The following is an 18,893-nucleotide window of genomic DNA, read 5'->3' as shown; positions in this document are numbered from 1 at the left end:
TAAACAAACCTTATTATCTTTAACGCATGAAAAAGACCTTGTAAGGAATGTTCACCTGACCGGCAAAAGATGAGAAATTAGTATTTTGTGGTTTTATTATATAATTTTCCATTACAGAATACTTAATCCCTTTGCAGTTACCAAACTGTCTGAATTCTGATTCTACATAGACATTTCTGCTTTTATTTGAGCGAGTGCAGTACTCAGATATCATGAGAATTAGCCAAAGGACTGTTTTGTTTTCTAACGTTTTACCTGGTTGCCTGGCAAGGCATCCAGGTTTGTTCTAAATTTCTCCTCAGTAAAGAAACAGATCATTACCTCTATTTGAAATGTCCTGTGTATGAACTGAGTAAGACTCGGTGTTAAGACATGATAGAACTTTTCGGCACAATCGCAAGCCCTCCTGAACACCGAGGGCCCACAGACCATTTTAAGGAAGTATTACAAGCTGAAGTGCCAGAGCTCTAGGTCTCATCTTCTCCCATTGAATCCGGGTCTGTCCCAGCATCTACCCTGGCTCCCTCCCATCCTGTGCTCTAGCCTCTTAATCCCAGGTGCTGCTGCTGTAGGCTCCCCTTTCACTGTGAAGAGGGTGGCATCTGAGCAGGGGCAGTAGCCAGGACAGTAGAGCTGCGGAGAGGCCCAGCATCCTTATGATGGAGGTAATTTGCTAGGCCAGAGTTGAGATAATGGAAGGACTCTGAATGATTCCCAAGTTCATATTCAAGTATCTGAGTACCTACTATATGCCAAGCACTGTTAGGTGCTGGAGATGTAACAGTAAACTGAACAAAAATCCTTGTTCTCAGAGAGCTTGCATTCTAATGGGTGGAAGAGATGATAAATAGGTAAATTGTAGTATATTAGAAGGTTAGTACAGTGGACAAAGCAGAAAAGAAGGATAGAGAGTAACAGGACAGTGGTCAGAGAAGGCCTCAAGGAGATGATAACATTTGAGTCAGGTCTTGAAAGAGGTGAGGGCATACACCTTGAGACTGTCTGGCTAAAGGCAGTTTCTGGAAGATGGGCAGCAGAAGTCCTGAGGTGCAGCCTTGCCTGGGATGCATGAAGACCAGCCAAGAGGCCCACGGTGGGTTGGAATGAAAAAGGTGAAGAGTAACAGATGAGGGCCCAGGCCCAGATCACACAGGGGCTTTATCCCAAGGGGGATGGAGAGCACAGAGGGTTCTGAGCAGAGGAGAGACCTGATCTGACTCTGTGTTAAGATTGCTGATAGTTGTGGGACAATTACCTGTAGGGAGCTGGGGGCTAATAATGCTGGCGGCTTAGGCCAGGGTGTGGCACTTAGAGGGGGTGAGAAGAGGTCAGGCTCCAGACACGTGATGAAACGTTTTCATGGGCAACCGTGGCCTGCTATAATCTAGAACTATCGGGAGAAAATTCTCGTCAATGGCCACCTTTGAATTTCTCCCGTTCTAGTCCTCCCTTCAGTAGCGCTTGTCAGTTTAACCCTTTCTTGTTCTGAGTGGTGCTGCCATCTGTTGCTTGGTATATTTGGCAAAGCAGACTTGCATACTTCAATAACAAGGGCAAAAACGCCCGTATGCAAACTGTGATAAACAGAGCATCTGCCTCCTACGAAGGGCTATGCTTGAAAGGAGATTTCTCTCTCGGAACAGCCTTCCTCTTCGCTTCTGGGTAAACATCCTGAAGAACCCTCAGTTTGTCTTTGACATTAAGAAGACACCACACATAGACGGCTGTTTATCTGTGATTGCCCAGGCCTTCATGGACGCATTTTCTCTCACAGAGCAGCAACTCGGGAAGGTAAGGCCTGGTTTTAGTATCTTTACTTAACATGTCATTCTGTGAGTCTGAAGCATTCTTTCTTCTAAACAATTGGTCTGAACCACAGCAGCTAAAAAGAAATAGTCCATGGTAGTCACTGAAGATCTGCTTCTCTTTAAAAGCTGTCCCATTTATTTTTAATCTAGTTTTTTTTTTTTAATGAATACCAAAATAGACTATTATCCCCTTTCTACTGCAAAACTGTGCCTGTAAATACCTTTACCACAAATTATAAACTATAAACCCAAAGTGAAACTACAGAAATTTGCTTAGCTAAATTAATCCCATCTGAATACAGCTGATCCTTGAATAATGGAGGATTATGGGTGCCAACCCTCCATGTACTTGAAAATTACCTGTAACTTTTGGCTTCCCCAAGACTTAACTATTAATAGCCTACTGTGGACTGGAAGCCTTACTACTAATAGAAAGTCAAAATAACATGTATTTTGTACATGTAATATGTGCTATATACTGTATTCTTAAATAAACTAGAGAAAAGAAAACATTCAGGAAATCGTAAGAGAAGACATATTTACAGTTCTGTACTATATTGAAAAAACTCCACGTAGAGTAAGAGCCAACCCACATAGTTCAACACCATGTTGTTCAGGATCGGCTGTATACCTAAGAGTCTATTTGAATATAACAAATTGCTCATGGGTAAGAAAATCTTGCCTGAGATTTCTACCACCACCAGTTTGTCAATTCATAATCAAAACATCAATATTGTTTTTCCTATGGTTTTCTTTGCTGAGCAAAAGCCTCAGGAAAGCAAAGAAAGATAAAAATACAGAGCAAACTCTGAAAGGGATGTTTTGGTCTTATTCGAGCACTCCAAATGTATTAAACTGAGCAGTATCTGTACCTAATGGATTTCAGACAGTCTTTCAGTGCTGAGCAGTGTCTCCTTGGTATATGGAATTTGAGAGAGTGCCTGGGGCGAAATGTGGTTGATGTTTCACAGGTGCCTCAGCTTCCTAGTCTGAATCTAAACTCACCCTCACCACTATTTCTGCAAAACACACCTGTCTTTACTTTTGTCTTCCTAGCATCGCCTGGTCTCTCGAGGTAAACTCCTTCCCATTATCTTCAACTCCTTCTTCTTCCTCCCTTCCCCTAATTGGTTACTGCCCACTGCCATCTCCAAAATGTCTTTTTTCTCATTCTTTGGCCCTATCCCTTCAGCCCCTCTCCACCCATATAACTGCCTCGGAACTGGTCTCCTTGCCTGTGCCGTCTTTTTGTTTTCACTGTGTCTCAGGTTATCTAAAGCTTAAATCTGATCTTGTCTGTCTCCTGCTTAAAAATTATAAATACTTCCCATTACCTGCCAGGTGAAATCTTCCCAGTACCACACGGCCCTTCCTAATTGGGCTTCAGGTCTCTTTTCTGGCTGCCTCATTTTCTTGCAAATTCCATATACCTTCTATTACAGCTTTACCTTTCCCAAACTTACCATGAACATGTTTTCGTATCCCTCTCCTGTCTCATAACCCCTCTCTTCTAGTAACACCCTACTTATTCATTCATTCCTTCAACAAACCTGACTTCTTAATGTGTACCAAAAACTATAGGAGCCTATGATCAGTCTAAATATACTTGCTTTGTGAACTTTCCAGCTCCATTTCCCATGCCCTTTCTTCATTTGACCAATGCAAAAAAAACACACTGGAAGACACTAAAATGCTTAATTTATTCACAGTAAAAAATGGTTAACTGACTAGCTGAACTATACCTTATGTGGTTCTTGTGATTACTATGTTCTTGGTAGTTATTACTACCCTCATTTTATAGATGAGGAAATCAGAACATCAGTTCTGGGAGGCCACAAGTCTTGGTGATGATCCCTGATTTGTCCAACTCCACAGAGCTTTTCTTTATACTCTGCTACTAATTACTGGTATCACAGTAAGCACTGTGTTAAGTTTGTCTTCCCAAGTAGATTGGAAGCTTCTTAAGGGCAGGTACTGGTCGTCTTTGACTCTTTACATTCAGTGCCTGCCACAGCGCCTAGCTAAATACATTTACTGAATGAATGATCACAGGATTTGTGGGTTTTACTTAAACTTGAAAAGTGCAAAAAAATCTCCGTAATATCTCAGTGTCGGCATCCTTCAAAATGATTCGGCCATTGATATGGCTATTCATGCCCTCAATACGTTTAAAAATGTACTGGGACATTAGCCCTATCATTAACTCAGCTATCTTCCCTCAATTTTTTATATTACAGCTATTACATAAAAACATTCAAACTGACAGGGAACTTTTGTGAAGTCAGACATCAGAGCCCCCAGCACTAATGACCACGTACTTCCTTGAGAATGCTAGAAGATCTTTATAATCTAATAAAAGGGATAAGCAGAAAAATCCACCACCGCCAACTACTTAGCACTTTCATTGTTACATAAAGGGCTCAATCAGACCTACAATCAAGTCTTTTATAAATGCCAAAATTCACTGGTGGGTGAAGATGAGAGCAAATGTTTTAATTCAGGCTTTTTACAACCATTAGTAATGAACTATGACTGAAATAAGTTCCGTTGTTACAGTAACTCAAAATCATGCAAAAATAATAATTTTAGCTCTTTTATGAGAGGAAGGCAGAATATATTAGCATTTAATTCGCCTGAAAAGAACAGTGACTCACCAGAACTATCTGGATAGCAGTCAGTCATTCAATCAACAACACTGATGAAGGCCCACTGCATGAAAAAGCTTTGTTACTAGGAGGTCGTGATAGTGCGGGAGGTTCAGCTACATTGTTACTATTATAAATTCCCCATGGTGTTTTACTCTTGGCCATGGATGCTTGTTTTTGTTTTCGTAGGAAGCACCAACTAATAAACTTCTCTACGCCAAGGATATCCCAACCTACAAAGAGGAAGTAAAATCTTATTACAAAGCAATCAGGGATTTGCCTCCATTGTCATCTTCGGAAATGGAAGAATTCTTAACTCAGGAATCTAAGGTATTGCTAGAAAGTAGAAATGAGATAATATTTGTTACTTCTGTCTTGAAAAGTCATTTCAGAATCTCTCAACAAGGCTTTCTTTCTTTAAGAAACATGAAAATGAATTTAATGAAGAAGTGGCCTTGACAGAAATTTACAAATACATCGTAAAATATTTTGATGAGGTAAGATTTTAAATAACATTTCAAAAAATTGATATGAATCAGTCGCCAGGATTTGGTTGTAAAGCATTCTACCGGTCTCAGGACAGCTCTGGCGTCCCTAATGGCCAGAAAGGGAAGCCAGGGAGCCTGTCTGAGATGGGGGATCCTGGCACCAAGCCAGACCCTGCACGTGGCTGTCCCCTTACGGTTTTATCATGCTGCCCGCCTTTGGACCAGCCTGAATTTACATTTGAGTTCATGGGGTCTATAGCCACACTGACTCAATATAACTTTGATGAGTAAGTAGTGGTCCTATTAAATAGGGCCAGCTTACGCTTGATTGTAATCTGCTAAAATGAAAGCTAAGCTTGTTAAATTGCCTAGATTCTGTGTTCAACAGGTATATGAAAGTATAACATATTTCTAACTTAAGCAACTATTTCAATAAACCATTCTCCTTTATGATTAATTCTCCTTAATCTGGATTTTTTTCTTTGGGAATTCACACAGACACAGTCATCAGATGCGCTGTTTCCAAATATATGTTAATTCCCCCTTCCCTGATTCCCCCCCACTCAGTCATGCTGGGACAGGCTATCCATGTCACTGGTGAGAATAGCTCACCAATTCCATTTGCTACTTGAAGATCAAGTGAAGCGCTAAGGTAGGGTAGAGGCAATGAGTTCCTTAAACATGATAAGCATCCCTCTTTCCAGGGGCCAGGGGTTAGAAGGGAAGCACTGGGGAGGGGAGGAGGGGAGAGGAGGCACTACACTGCCGGGGAGGGGAGGGAAATATTCAACTCTGACCAGGATGCCCCTGCCTGCTGCATTTAAGAAGAACTACTTGCCTGCATGTTGGCTGCCCAGAATGCTTGCTGTGCTTGGAATGGCTGTGACATAATGCATAAACCAGGGCCTTGGAAGTCTGGCCCCATATTTGTAAGCAAATAGTTGGTATTTCTTGCTAGCTTCTATTTTAAGCCAAAGTGTTGTTGATCCTGTGATAATGACTTAGCAAAACAACTTGCAAAGTGAGTATGTAAATGATCGAAGAAAATGTTGGCATCTGTTTCATACAGATTTTTACCACTCACGGCATCAGGAATGCAAAAAAAAAAAAAAAAAAAAAAAAAACCCAAAAAATCGAAATCTAATGCTAAAATCACAATATCTAAAATAACTGTTCTAATTGTCAACAGATTCTAAATAAACTAGAAAGAGAACGAGGGCTGGAAGAAGCTCAGAAACAACTCTTGCATGTAAAAGTCTTATTTGATGAAAAGAAGAAATGCAAGTGGATGTAAGCACTCTGGGGACTGGCTTAATCTGGCAAAATTCTTCAGACGACTTGGGAGCAAAATGGCTACTTGAGCTACTCTGTGTCGTTACTTTTTAAAGTTTGCACATAGGTTCCACTTTGAGCACTGTCTTTTAGAGACGGAGGCACATGCACAGCTTTTAGAAAGCATACCAACCTTGTGCCTGTGCATATACCGTAGGAACCTTTCTGTAAATAGAGTTGAAGTGGTTGTTGCAAACAGCCTCCTTGTTTACAGAGAATACAGGGCCAGTAAGCAAGTGTCAGTATTGTAACTACAGTCTCCACTTAAGCACAATGATATAAGTGGTTTTGTTTGAAAACTACAGTTATGTAGCACTTGTGACTACACTGCACCTCTGCAGAAAGGGGACACTGCCAATGATCGAAAGAAAATGTGAACTGAGTCATTTGGAAACAAGGTGGAGGTGTTAGGGCAACCTCGAGGATTTGCAGCATTGAAACTTTCCCCAGTAGTTCTTGGAAAAGCTGACCGCAGAATTTGGTAGTGTGTACACTTAGCATTCGTGAGCGTGTGTGTGTTTTTAAACCAAAAACTGACAGTGTTGCAACATTGTTGAAAGGGCTCGTGTTTTTCAGTGGTCATGGACTGCACTCCATCAGACTCACCTCCGTTTCACTAAGGAGCTCTAAAGCAAGGAGAGTGAGGAGGCTTTATTTAAATGCAACAGCATTTTACTCACTTTGTCCTGATGTATGTTCCCTTTTTTTTCATTTTTTCATACTAAATGTATTTGATAGTGGACATGTTGGCTATTGTAAAAAAAAAAACAAAACATTATTTCTGTCTAAAAACTTGGATCAAAACTATCTGTAGAAGAGTAACTCACTCCCCTAATCCTACGTTTCTGTACTTAGTGTCTCCTTGCTTTAGATTTCTGGTGAACCCTGTGGTTATAAATACTTGTGTGTGATTTAAAAAAAAAACAAAAAAAAACATTTTACATTTCATGAAATTGCTGTTCACACTGGAGTATTATATATGAATATATATATATTTGAGGCCCAAGGCCTGAAAAATATTAGTATACAACTTGGTATCTTAGTCTTACTATGTACTTTTTGAAAGTATTCCTCGCAAGAGAAAGAATTCAAAATACTCATTTTACTCATGCCTTTCTTTTTAAAGAACTCCCTGTCCAGTTCTACCGTAGTCTTTTTATTGCTGATTTTTTATTCCTGAATTTTTGCTGCTCATGACCAATTTTAATACCACTGTGTTTTCCTATTAAAAGTAAAAAATGTGATTGGCAACTCTCAACTTTCCTTGTGGCACCTTTTACCCTTGGTGCTCCAAATCCCAGATTAAGGAAAGACATTTTTTCAAGTAGCAAATAAAACACTCATCATATAGTCCTTAAAATCATTTACCAACACTGTATGGGATATCAGGAGTTGAATGTGAATTTGTCTTTGAAAATGAAATTCTTGTTGCTCCTCAATATCTGGCAAAGAGTAAGAGGTGATACCTCAACAAACTGATCAAATAAGCAGTCACTGCCCTGATAGGTACCTTCCCAATCCCATCACTTTTGACCATTGTCGGTCCAATGGACACACCTCAAAAATACTACCAAATAGGTTACTTACAAGTATCAAGGTGAGAGGTCTGCTCCCCGCGTGAGGCTGCCTCAGTCTTGATGTGAAGGCGTTCGTAAGAGAATAACAGGAGGACAGTTGAGAGCCAAGGGTAGGAGAGTTGCCCAAAAGACTTCCCCTTCTTTAGGGTACAGAAATGCTATGAAAAGGATCAGCTACAGCTTTATCTACGTGTTTAGTAAATGCTACGTGAGGGTGTCCCTGTCCAGCTCTCTGGCACAAGAGTCCCGTGTGGAGCCTTACCTCCTCTTCCAGGGGCTATGCTGCTGGGAACTTTGGGCAAGTCGCTTACCTCTTTGTGCCTCAATTTCTGTATAATATTTCTAACCTACCTCACTGAGGTGGTGTGAAGATTCACTAACGTATGTAGCGTGTTTGTCAATCCTCCAGTGAAAAGCACGATCTAGACCACATCTTGGATCACATTAGCCAAATACAGTAAATGGCCAAATTAGATGTGTGCTGAAGACAATCAGTCACTGGGTCTACATTAAACAGCAACCAGAGAAACAAATGGCAAACAATTTCTATTTTCAAGTTTCTTTGCATATTTTTTTGGTGCAAACAATTCATTTATAAACTTTTTTTTCTAACACTAGTGTCTACAGCAGCATTTAAAAATTAATTCTGTTACCTTTTCCGTATTAGGGATTTAAAGTCTATTTCTTATTGTATACCTGATTGCAGCTGTACTTGGAGATGAATGTTTTAAATGTCTATATCCAAAAATAAACATTTTGATGTAAAGGTGGCCTGTTTCTGTTTTCCTTCAAATGTTCTAGTTATAATAGATTTTTTAAATTCTAAGCGGCCCCATGGAAATTACTCTTCAGCAACAAGGTGCCACTGCGTCTGTGAATAAGCAGTTCTGTAATGCAGCAACGGACTCCAGTTTCTTTGACATGATATTAGGCACTGCTCCTCCACTATCTACCTGGCCCTTTGATCCTAAAGACTTCCAGATAATGAACATTCCACTTAGTTTGGAGGATTTGAGCTTTGCCTTGTTGATGTGAAGTTATTGCAGCAGACTTCCTTAAAAAGAGGTTAGGGATGCACAGAGATAAGACATTTGTAATAATTCGGTTAGATCCCAAACAGTAGGAGGCAACACTACCGCTAAGGGACCCCAGGGGGTTCAAGTTTTACAGTGAATGGCCCTTGTTTTACACAACTAATTAAATCAGAGGATTTAATTATTTGTACTTTGTGGTTTTGAGTTAGAATAGAAAATAACATTGAGATTTTTCTACATTGCTAAATACCGAGTGTATGCTCAAAATTAAAAGACAATGTAGAAAAATATTAAGTTCTTTAATTATATGCACACAGCTTTTAGAATGGTAGCATTATATATTTACACGTCTTAACGTGTTTGTTTTTTTTATTTTAAAAGTTATTTATTTTGAGAGAGAGAATCCCAAGCGGGCTCCACACTGTTACTACAGAGCCCAATGAAGAGCTCGAACTCACAAACAGTGAGATCACGACCCAAGCTGAAATCAAGAGTTGGACGCTTAACGGACAGAGCCACCAAGGCGTCCCGAAGTTTTGTTTTTTAATGCTGCCTTTAAACTTTTTTCTTTTTTTTCAAGAACGAGGTTTAGACCTCTTGTATACGGTAAACTGCAGAATGTTTACTGCCCGTTACTGTCAAGCATCTCAAAGTGGCAGAAGGAATCAAACATGGGCATATTCCAGGTAAAATGCCAAAAAAAAAAAAAAATTCAACAAGTGAAATTAATAAAATAATTTAACAACTTGATTCTCTAATTCTTTTTTTTTTCTTTTCTAACATTCTCAAAAGAGTTGTCAATAAATATTCTAAACATCTCTGAAGGGGTTTTAATGTTTCACTTATCCTGAGTATAATCCTAAAGTCCTGACACTGATGCAATGTATCATGTAGCTGGTACCTTTTCTTGAGGCACAAATGTTCTGGCAAACAGGAATACAGTATCTAAATGCCACATACGTTAAAACTTCAAGCTTTATTGAGTCACAGTGATTTCATCCCTTTTGATCTTTCTTCCATGAACATCATTCCCCAGGAGATCCAAGTTCCTCTAGTTGCTTCCTTTGGGTTGTTTCTAGTTCTTCTAGTCTTTTGCGAAGTAGAGAGAGTTCCCTTTGATGCTGTTCCTCCTTAAAAGCACCAAAAATGAAAAACAAACAAAACAAAACAAAACAAACAGAAAAATAGCTGGAAAAAGAACTGTTAGGCAACAGCCTCGGTGCCTCTTTTACTCAGGCCCTAGAAGATCTGGCAAGGAAAGGATAACCATTTCAGCAATCTAAGAACACAGCAGTATGGGCCAGACTACTAACTAGTCCTTGTTTCTCTCCCACCTCAGGCTCTAGCCTTAAGCAAAACACAAAGTCTGTTCTCCTATCTAGGTGTAAAACTCACCAGGGAGTAAATTAGAAGAATACCAATTCAGGGCCCAGGCATACTCACTTGCCTACTTTCCAACAAGGCTGGAGTTTAATAGCAATTCATTATAAATAAAGCACTTGGTCTGAGATTCAATTCAGTGACTAAAATCTTTGGTGCTTACAGTATTATAAAATATAATTACTTATTAACAGTTAATCTTTTGAAAACCATCCAATTTGATTCCTTCAGTATCTCAAGGACCTGATACAGTAGAACGAGCCCAGAATTTGGAATCAGATTTATATTTGATAGTCAACTCTGTCACTTATTACCTATGACCTTAGGTAAGTCACTTCCCCTCTGACTCAGCTTCCTTATCTATAAATTGGGAATCATAACACCCTTCCCTCAAAGTATTTTCCATTAGGATTAAATAAAATATGATATGGAAAATGCATAGTGCGGAGTATTAGTAAATGCTTAGTAGCAGTTGAGTGAGTCAAAGACCCATGGATTAAGTTTTTTCTTTTCAGTTGCCCAGTAGATTTCACTTCTAGCAACATCACTAAAGGACAGAATAGATTCAAAACCACTTTGTTTCTCCCACTCATTTCTATGGTAAAGAAAGATATGAATGTTTAACTCTGAATTTAAACAGGTAAAAATTAACAGAAATGTTAGTGACTTTTTTTCTGTAACATAAATGCTCATACCTGCATATGAGGAGGAAACGACAAGTCCATGCCTGGAACCATGGCTGATGACTGAACACTAAAAGGATTGATGGATGCTGTTGGAGGTATGTTAGGAACCAAAATTAAACTTCGAAATTCATTATGTCTTCTCTGTATGTCCTTTAGTCTTTTTTGAAGCCTTGTATATTCTTCAAATGGAACATTTTGTCTTAAAAAAGAAAAAAAGTGTTTCTGTTCTTTAATACAGTTATACTGTATTGAAAAACAGGATGATTCACAGAATATAATTTTAAATTGGAAGAAAAGGACTTCAAAATTCTAAGACTTATTTGTATATAATACATACATAAAATTCTATTTATCTAGAAAAGTAAACAGAAACATGACATCTTAATCACATGTATAACTGTTGGCATTGCAGGCTATCAATTCATTTTAAAGTTTTACTTGCCAATTAATCAAAGATTAAAAATCTTTTGATACTTTTACTTTCACTTGTACTCCACTCCCCCAACCCATGAATCCTGAAAGTGTGCCTTATTTTCCAGAAGGAATCAAATAGGAATAGAGAAAATACTACGTTGAATCTTATGACATTGCCGTTTTTATAGGTAAAATATGGTCAAATATATGAAATTTCATATTGTTCAACCTAATTTTTAAAAACGTTGCTAATGACAGAGATGAAGCTACCCAACTTTAGCGAAAACTATTTGGATAAAAAAGGTAACTTTTCAGGCCTTTACATATCATCACCTTTTTGGACATGAATTTTCTGACCATCAACCACACCAGTAATAAAATACAGTCTTCAAAACCACTCAAAAGTCTAGATGATCTGTGCCATACTCACCCAATCTTGAATTGATAATATTTCAAAATTAATGGTTATAGAAGACGTAGCAAATTGAATTTTGTTTTAGAATGAATTTGGTGGCTTCTTACTTTGGAACACAGTATTATGAAATTGGCATGGACTCCACAGTCTATAAACTTCAGGTGTTCTAAAAAAATAACTGTTCCCATTTGGTAATAATTACACTCAAGAATGTCCAGTGCACATTAAAAAACATCAACAGCCAATTTCCATTACAGAAAAGTCTGACACTTTCTAAATGCTGAAAGGCTACCACTAAAATTAGCTGAACTTGTAAAATTTTTATTTATTTATTTATTCATTTTTTAAAGTTTATTTACTTATTTTGGGAGAGAGACAGAGGGAGGAAAGAGAGAGAATCCCAAGCACGTATGCACTGTTGGTGCAGAGCCCAACACAGGGCTCGATCCCACAAACTGTGAGATCATGACCTGAGCCAAAACCAAGAGTCAGACACTTAACCGACTGAGCCACCCAGGCACCCCAAAAAGTTTTTATTAACTTCAAATACGCCCTACAATGCCACTACTACTGAGTCAGTAAGGTAAATTGTCTCTACTCAAAAACGCTAATTATGCAGATTATTAGCTATGTTTGTAACGTAAATGAAAATCCAGAATTTAGGCTCAATATGTTTTCACACCAAGAAATCAAAAATCTTGATTCACAGTTCTAGCCACATTTGGGAACTATGCAATGTTGCAACTATCTTGTTTCAGTATTAAGAACTCACACCACTCCTGGCTACCAAAGCCAGTGACCTTTCCTATGAGTCCCAACCATAACAAAATGGCTGGCATGTGTTTTGGTTTGAAGGGATATTCAGCCAGAAAAAATAAATAAATGAATAACAAGGATAATGAACTAGGAATATAACAAAAAGTTTTAGAATTCTTTTAAATGTGGGGCGCCTGAGTGGCTCAGTCGGTTAAGCACCCGACTTCAGCTCAGGTCATGATCTCACGGCTTGTGGGTTCAAGCTCTGCATCAGGCTCTGTGCTGACAGCTCAGAACCCAGAGCCTGCTTCAGATTCTGTGTCCCTCTCTCGCTCTGCCCCTCCCCTACTCATTCTATGTCTGTCTCCCTCTCTCTCTCTCTTAAGAATAAACATTAAAAAAGAAAAAGAATTCTTTTAAACATATATATTTTCTTTATTTAGAGAGAGAGAGAGAGAGAGTATGTGAGCAGGGTAAAGGCTGAGAGAGATGGAGAGAGAATCCCAATTAGGCCCTTTGTGCTGTCAGCATGGAGCCCGATGAGAGGCTTGAACCCACGAACCATGAAATCATGACCTGAGCCAAAACCAAGAGGGTAACCCTCTTGCATTATTGGTGGGAATGCAAACTGGTACAGCCGCTCTAGAAAATAGTGTGGAGGCTCCTCAAAAGATTAAAAATAGCATTACCCTAACGACCCAGCAATAGCACTACTAAGAATTTATACAAAGGATAAAGGACTGCTGATTCATACGTGCACATGTACCCTAATGTTTATAGCAGCACTTTCAACAATAGCCGAATTATGGAAAGAGCTCAAATGTCCATCAACTGATGAATGGATAAAGAAGACATGGTATGTATATATAATGGAATACTACTCGGTGATGAAATATAATGAAATCTTGGCATTTGCAACAACATGGATGGAACTGGAAGGTATTATGCTAAGTGTAATAAGTCAGTCAGAGAAAGACAGACATCCTATGTTTTCACTCATATGTGGAATTTTAGAAACTTAACAGAACACCATAGGGGAAGGGAAGGAAAAATAAGTTACAAACAGAGAGGGAGGCAAACCATAAGAGTTTCTTAAATACAGAGAACAAACTGAGGGTTGATGGGGGTGGGGAGTTGGGGGGGGCGGGCAAGGAAAATGGGAGATGGGCATTGAAGAGGGTACTTGTTAGGATGAGCACTGGGTGTTGTATGTAAGGGATGAATCATGGGAATCTACTCCCAAAGCCAAGACTACACTGTATACACACTGCATATTAGCTAACTTAATCATTAAAAAAAAAAAAAAAAAAAAAAAGCCCAACATTGTTACTCTAGGGAATTGCAAATAAAATGACAATTAGTTACATGTTCAAAAAAAAAAAAAAAAAAAAACAAGAGTCGGATGCTTAACCAACTGAGCCACCTGGGTACCCCTAGACATATATTTTGAAAGAAAACAAAGTACATTATACTCAGAATCAAAGCTCTATAATATTAAAGTCACTACATGGGATATGTATTTATACAAACACAGTACCTATTTAACACCTGGTTTTCTGTTTCTAATTCTTCTCTCTTTGCCTCTAAGATTTCTACTTTCTCCTGCAGTCTCTTCAATTTGTTTTCATGAAGGGATTTTCTCTAGAAAAAAAGAAACAATATGAACAAGTACATTAATACAAAATCTCCTATTTGAACAAAATATAGAGAGAATGTTTTACTCGACAAGAAATTTTACTTAGAGATAAGTATTTTCAGTGAATACTAGAAGAAAAAAGATTAATAGGTAGGATTCTCATTGAAAATTGCAAAGATAATAAGCTTCGGACGTACAAATATGATGCCAAACCAGGAAATGGGTATCAATAACTAAACTGCTGCAAATAAAGTATCTAAAAAAGGAAGGAGTCAAATTTTACTAATGAGCTTGCCTGTCACCTGATAAGGAATCACAAGTTCTTTATTTTCCCCAAAGATATGTGTTTTTAAAAAGAACTAAAAATTAAAAATTAAAAGCATGCTTACCATGGATAAATTGCTACCAAAGCAGCAAAAGATCAGAAAGCTTAGATTATGGATGCGTCTCAGTTTGAAAGTATGCCTTTTTAAATATTAAAAAGAAAAAAACTTAAACTTTACATAGGGAAAATTTTCTAATATGGAAAAATCAGTGTATAATGCAAAAGTAGTACATTAAAAAATTATTTTTTCATTTTTGTCAAGAGGCTATTTTTTTTTTTTTTACAGAAAAATACATATAAATGTTGCAACTCACTTAGTAGCTATAGACCTTTCAGGTATGCACAGAATGTAAATATAGAGCAAAATGTGAAACCACAGAGCAAATGCTGATACTGTTACCTCATAGGTCAAGAGCATGGCCATACCACAAGTGCCCCTACCCTTCCTCCTTTCAATCTCTATTCCCTTCTGTCCTCTGAAAAGGTAACCAATTTACTTCTAAAGCTAATTTTGCCTATTTTTGAACTTCATCTGAACAGAATCATAATCTTTTTCAACTGTTTTACAAATGGCTTTTCTTTCACTCAGATTGTGAGATTTACTCATGTTATTGCTTACAGGAATAGTTCATTGCCACATGTTGTATTGTACTCACGAATATCACATAGTTTAATATATCTCCCCAGTCTACCACTGAGGGCCATCTGAGTTATTTCCAGTTGAGAAATAATACTGCACTGGGCATTCTTTCTCATGCTTCCCATTGCTTGCCATCCTCCAGCACCCTAAAAGGTTGCCTCCTGCCTCCCACTTTCTACCCTGGCAAAGGAACTACTCTTCCATCCTTAACATAAGTATATACTTATATGTTTACAGGTAGTTTAGGACTGTCTATCCACCAATCTACCCATATCAAAAAAAAAAAAAAGCAATCATACTATATACTCTTCTGTATATGGGTTTGTTTGTTCAATATGTTGTCTAATTGACTAAGCCATTTTATTGTATGGCACAGTTATTTTCCATTGTTATGTTGTCATCCGTATTATAAATATACAACTTATCCATTCTCTTTTGATGAAAATTAGAGTTGTTTTAATTTTAATTTAATCTGAATAAAGTTTCTATGAACATTCCTAAACATGTTTTTGGTGGATATATGTACTCATTTCTCTTGAGTATATACTCAGGAGTGAGTCACAGCTTTAGTAAATACTGCTAGTTGTTGTTGTTGTTTTTTTTAATTTTTTTAATGTTTATTTATTTTTGAGACAGAGAGAGACAGAGCATGAGCAGGGGAGGGTCTGAGAGAGAGAGGGAGACACAGAATCCAAAGCAGGCTCCAGGCTCCAAGCTGTCAGCACAGAGCCCATCGCAGAGCTCGAACTCACGGACCGTGAGATCATGACCTGAGCCGAAGTCAGACACTTAACTGACTGAGCCACCCAGGTACCCCAATACTGCCAGTTTTCTAAAGTGGTTCTATTAACTACATGCCCACCAGCAATATATGATACAGCCACTATGGAAAATAGTAGGGTGATTCCTCAAAAAATTAAAAATAGAACTACCATAGGACCTAGCAACTTATACACAATGGAATATGATTCAGTCATAAAAAAGAAAGAAATCTTGTTATCTGTGACAGTATGGATGGACCTTAAGGGCATAATGGCAAGCAGAGAAAGAAAAAATGCTGTATAACCTCACTTATCTGGAGAATCTAAACAAACACACAAGCAAATGAACAAGCTCAAAGACATAAAGAAGAACTTGAGGGGCACCTGTGTGGCTCAGTCAGTTGAGCGGCCAACTTCAGCTCAGGTCATGATCTCGCGGTCCATGAGTTCAAGCCCCGCGTCAGGCTCTGTGCTGACAGCTCAGAGCCTGGAACCTGCTTTGGATTCTGTGTAACCCCTTCTCTCTCTACCCTTCCCCCACTCGTGCTCTGTCTCACTCTGTCTCTCAAAAATAAATAAATGTTAAAACAAATAAAAAAAGAAAAAAGAAAAAAAAATTGGTGGTTTCCAAAGGCAGGACACAAGGGGTGGACAAAATGGGTGAAGGAAGTCAGGAGATACAAACCTTTAGTTATAAAGTTCCAGGGATGTAATGTACAGCATGGTAACTATACTGTGTTGTGTATTTGGAAGTTGCTAAAAGAGTAAATCTTAAAAGATCTCATCATGAGGGAAAAAACGGGTTTTTTTTAACATGTATGGTGATGGATATTAACTAGACTCATTTATTGTGATCATTCTACAATAGATAAAAACATCAAATCATTATGTTGTCCAGCTGAAATTGACATGTATATGTCAATTATACTTCAAAAAAAAGGTTGTTAAACGTAATAGCCTAAGAAGGCAAGCATAGCAAAATGATTCACATGAGTAAATTTAGTTATTATTCATAGAATTGCTAGAAATAATAGGATAACCAAAAAAAAATAACTGTTACTTGACCTTTTTTCCAGCAATTTTTAAATTGTACATATTAACAGTTTGATAGATTTGTATTTTTATTCATACACAATCATGTCATATGTGAATGACAATTTTACTTCCTCCTTTCCAATCTTTATAAATCTTTTATTTCTTTTCCTTGTCTTATTATACTAGCCAGCACCTCCAATAAAACGTTAAAAAAAAAAAAAATGGTGATAATGAACACACTTGCTTTGTTCCTGAACTTGGATGGGTGGAGGGAAGCATTAAATATTTAATCAGTAAGCATGATGTTAGATGTAGGACTTTTATAGGTAGAAAAATCCCTTCTATTCCTATTTTAATGAGTTTATCATGAAAGGGTGTTAAATTTTGTCAAATTATTTTTATGTGTCTGTTAAGAAGATCACAATAGTTTTTTTTGTTTCGTTACAGTGTTGAGTTATACTAATCAATTTTGAATATTAAGCTACCTTACATTCCTAGAATAAACCTTACATTTCATGATATATTACAATTTTTATACATCATGGGATTCAGTTTGCTAATATTTAAGATTTGTATATTTGTTTATGGTATCTCTTCTTTTATAATGGCTGTGTTGGGCTCTAACCTTATAAAACAAGTGGGGATGTTTTCCTTTCTTTTCTATTTTCTGGGAAAGTTTGTGTTAAGAATGGTAATATTTCTTCCTTTAGTATGTGGAAGAATTTATCAGTGAAGCCAAATGACCCAGCCATTTTCCCTGCAGAGGTTTTAAATTAAGGATTCCATTTTCTTTCTTTCTTTTTTTTTTTTTTTAATGTTTTATTTTATATTTGGGAGAGAGAGAGAGAGAGAGAGAGAGAGAGAGAGAGAGAGAGAGAGAGAACATGAGCAGGGGAGGGGCATAGAGAGGGAGACACAGAATCTGAAGCAGGCTCCAGGCTCTGAGCTGTCAGCACAGAGGCCGATGCAGGACTTGAACTCATGAGCAGTGAGATCATGACCTGAGCCAAAGTTGGACGCTTAACCAACTGAGCCACCCAAGCGCCCCAAGGATTCCATTTTCTTAACAGATATTGGACTATTCAGATTACCTAATTCTTCCTATATTGGTTTTGTTAAGATGTTCTTCAAAGAATTTGTTCACTTCATCTAAACTGTACCAGTTATTTTTAAAATATTCTTGTTGTTTTACTATCTATAAGAGGGGCTGCCCTGCCTGGCTTAGTCAGTAGAGCATGCAACTCTTGATCTCAGGGTTGTAAATTTAAGCCCCACGTCGTTGAGTGTACAGATTATTTAAAAATAAAATCTTAAAAAAAAAAAGAAAAAGAAATATAGTGATACCCCTTCTCCGTTCATCGTATTGTGCATCTGTGTTTACCTGCATACCTATCTATTTTGTGAGCAGTTAGGAAAAAATGAATCTAAGGCTTTATCAATTTTACCAATCTTTTTTTTTTAAATCAGCTCTTGGCATTTTTAATTTTCTCTATTATATATTTTGTTTCACTGATTTCTGGTAATACCTTGAAGATGATGATGATGATGATGTTCGCAGTTAAATCTATCCACTAAGTTCATAATTCAATTATTGTGTATTAGTTGTAAACCTGCCATTTATTTAACAGTTTTGTTTTCTGGAGGAATTGTCAAGCTTTTTCTGTTGTTTTCTAAGCATATAACAACAAGGTAATTTTAAAGTCTGTATCTGATAATTCCATTTCCCAGATTCCCTATGGGGAGTCTGTTTATATTGGTTATTATTTCTCTTGATTTTCGATGTTATCTTATTTCCTCATGTAGCCGGAATGATGATGATTTATAAATAGTTGGAGCAGCTTTAGGTTTACAGAAAAATCTAACAGGAAGTACAGAGTTCCCACATATTCCCCCTTTCACAGTTTCCTCTACTATTAACATCTTACATGGGTGTGGTACATTTATTAAAATTAATGAGCCAA

General features: G+C 37.6%; 2 protein-coding genes across 7 annotated transcripts in view; one reads left to right on the top strand and one right to left on the bottom strand.

The window, feature by feature from the left end:
- Positions 1-8,616, top strand: part of PLXNC1 (plexin C1) — a 148,895-nt gene extending 140,279 nt beyond the window's left edge. Inside the window, exons 28-31 of the mRNA XM_019446434.2 lie at positions 1,644-1,791; positions 4,643-4,783; positions 4,876-4,950; positions 6,131-8,616. Of these exons, the coding sequence (XP_019301979.1) occupies positions 1,644-1,791; positions 4,643-4,783; positions 4,876-4,950; positions 6,131-6,235 (469 nt within the window). The 3' untranslated portion in view covers positions 6,236-8,616. The remainder of the gene's footprint in view (positions 1-1,643; positions 1,792-4,642; positions 4,784-4,875; positions 4,951-6,130) is intronic.
- Positions 8,617-9,841: 1,225 nt separating this feature from the next.
- The window catches only part of CEP83 (centrosomal protein 83), a 120,080-nt gene continuing 111,028 nt past the window's right edge, over positions 9,842-18,893 (bottom strand). For all 6 annotated transcript variants that reach the window (XM_019446438.2, XM_019446437.2, XM_053895437.1 and 3 more), the window contains 3 exons: positions 14,073-14,176; positions 10,960-11,149; positions 9,842-10,014 (listed from right to left, as the gene is read on the bottom strand). In XM_019446438.2, the coding sequence (XP_019301983.1) occupies positions 9,910-10,014; positions 10,960-11,149; positions 14,073-14,176 (399 nt within the window). In that variant the 3' untranslated portion in view covers positions 9,842-9,909. The remainder of the gene's footprint in view (positions 10,015-10,959; positions 11,150-14,072; positions 14,177-18,893) is intronic.

This window comes from Panthera pardus, unplaced genomic scaffold (genome assembly GCF_024362965.1).
Source record: "Panthera pardus isolate Hobbes unplaced genomic scaffold, ASM2436296v1 HiC_scaffold_6, whole genome shotgun sequence".
Lineage (NCBI taxonomy): Eukaryota > Metazoa > Chordata > Mammalia > Carnivora > Felidae > Panthera > Panthera pardus.
The sequence above is the reverse complement of the archived record's forward strand: the minus strand, read 5'-3'. Positions and strand labels throughout refer to the sequence as shown.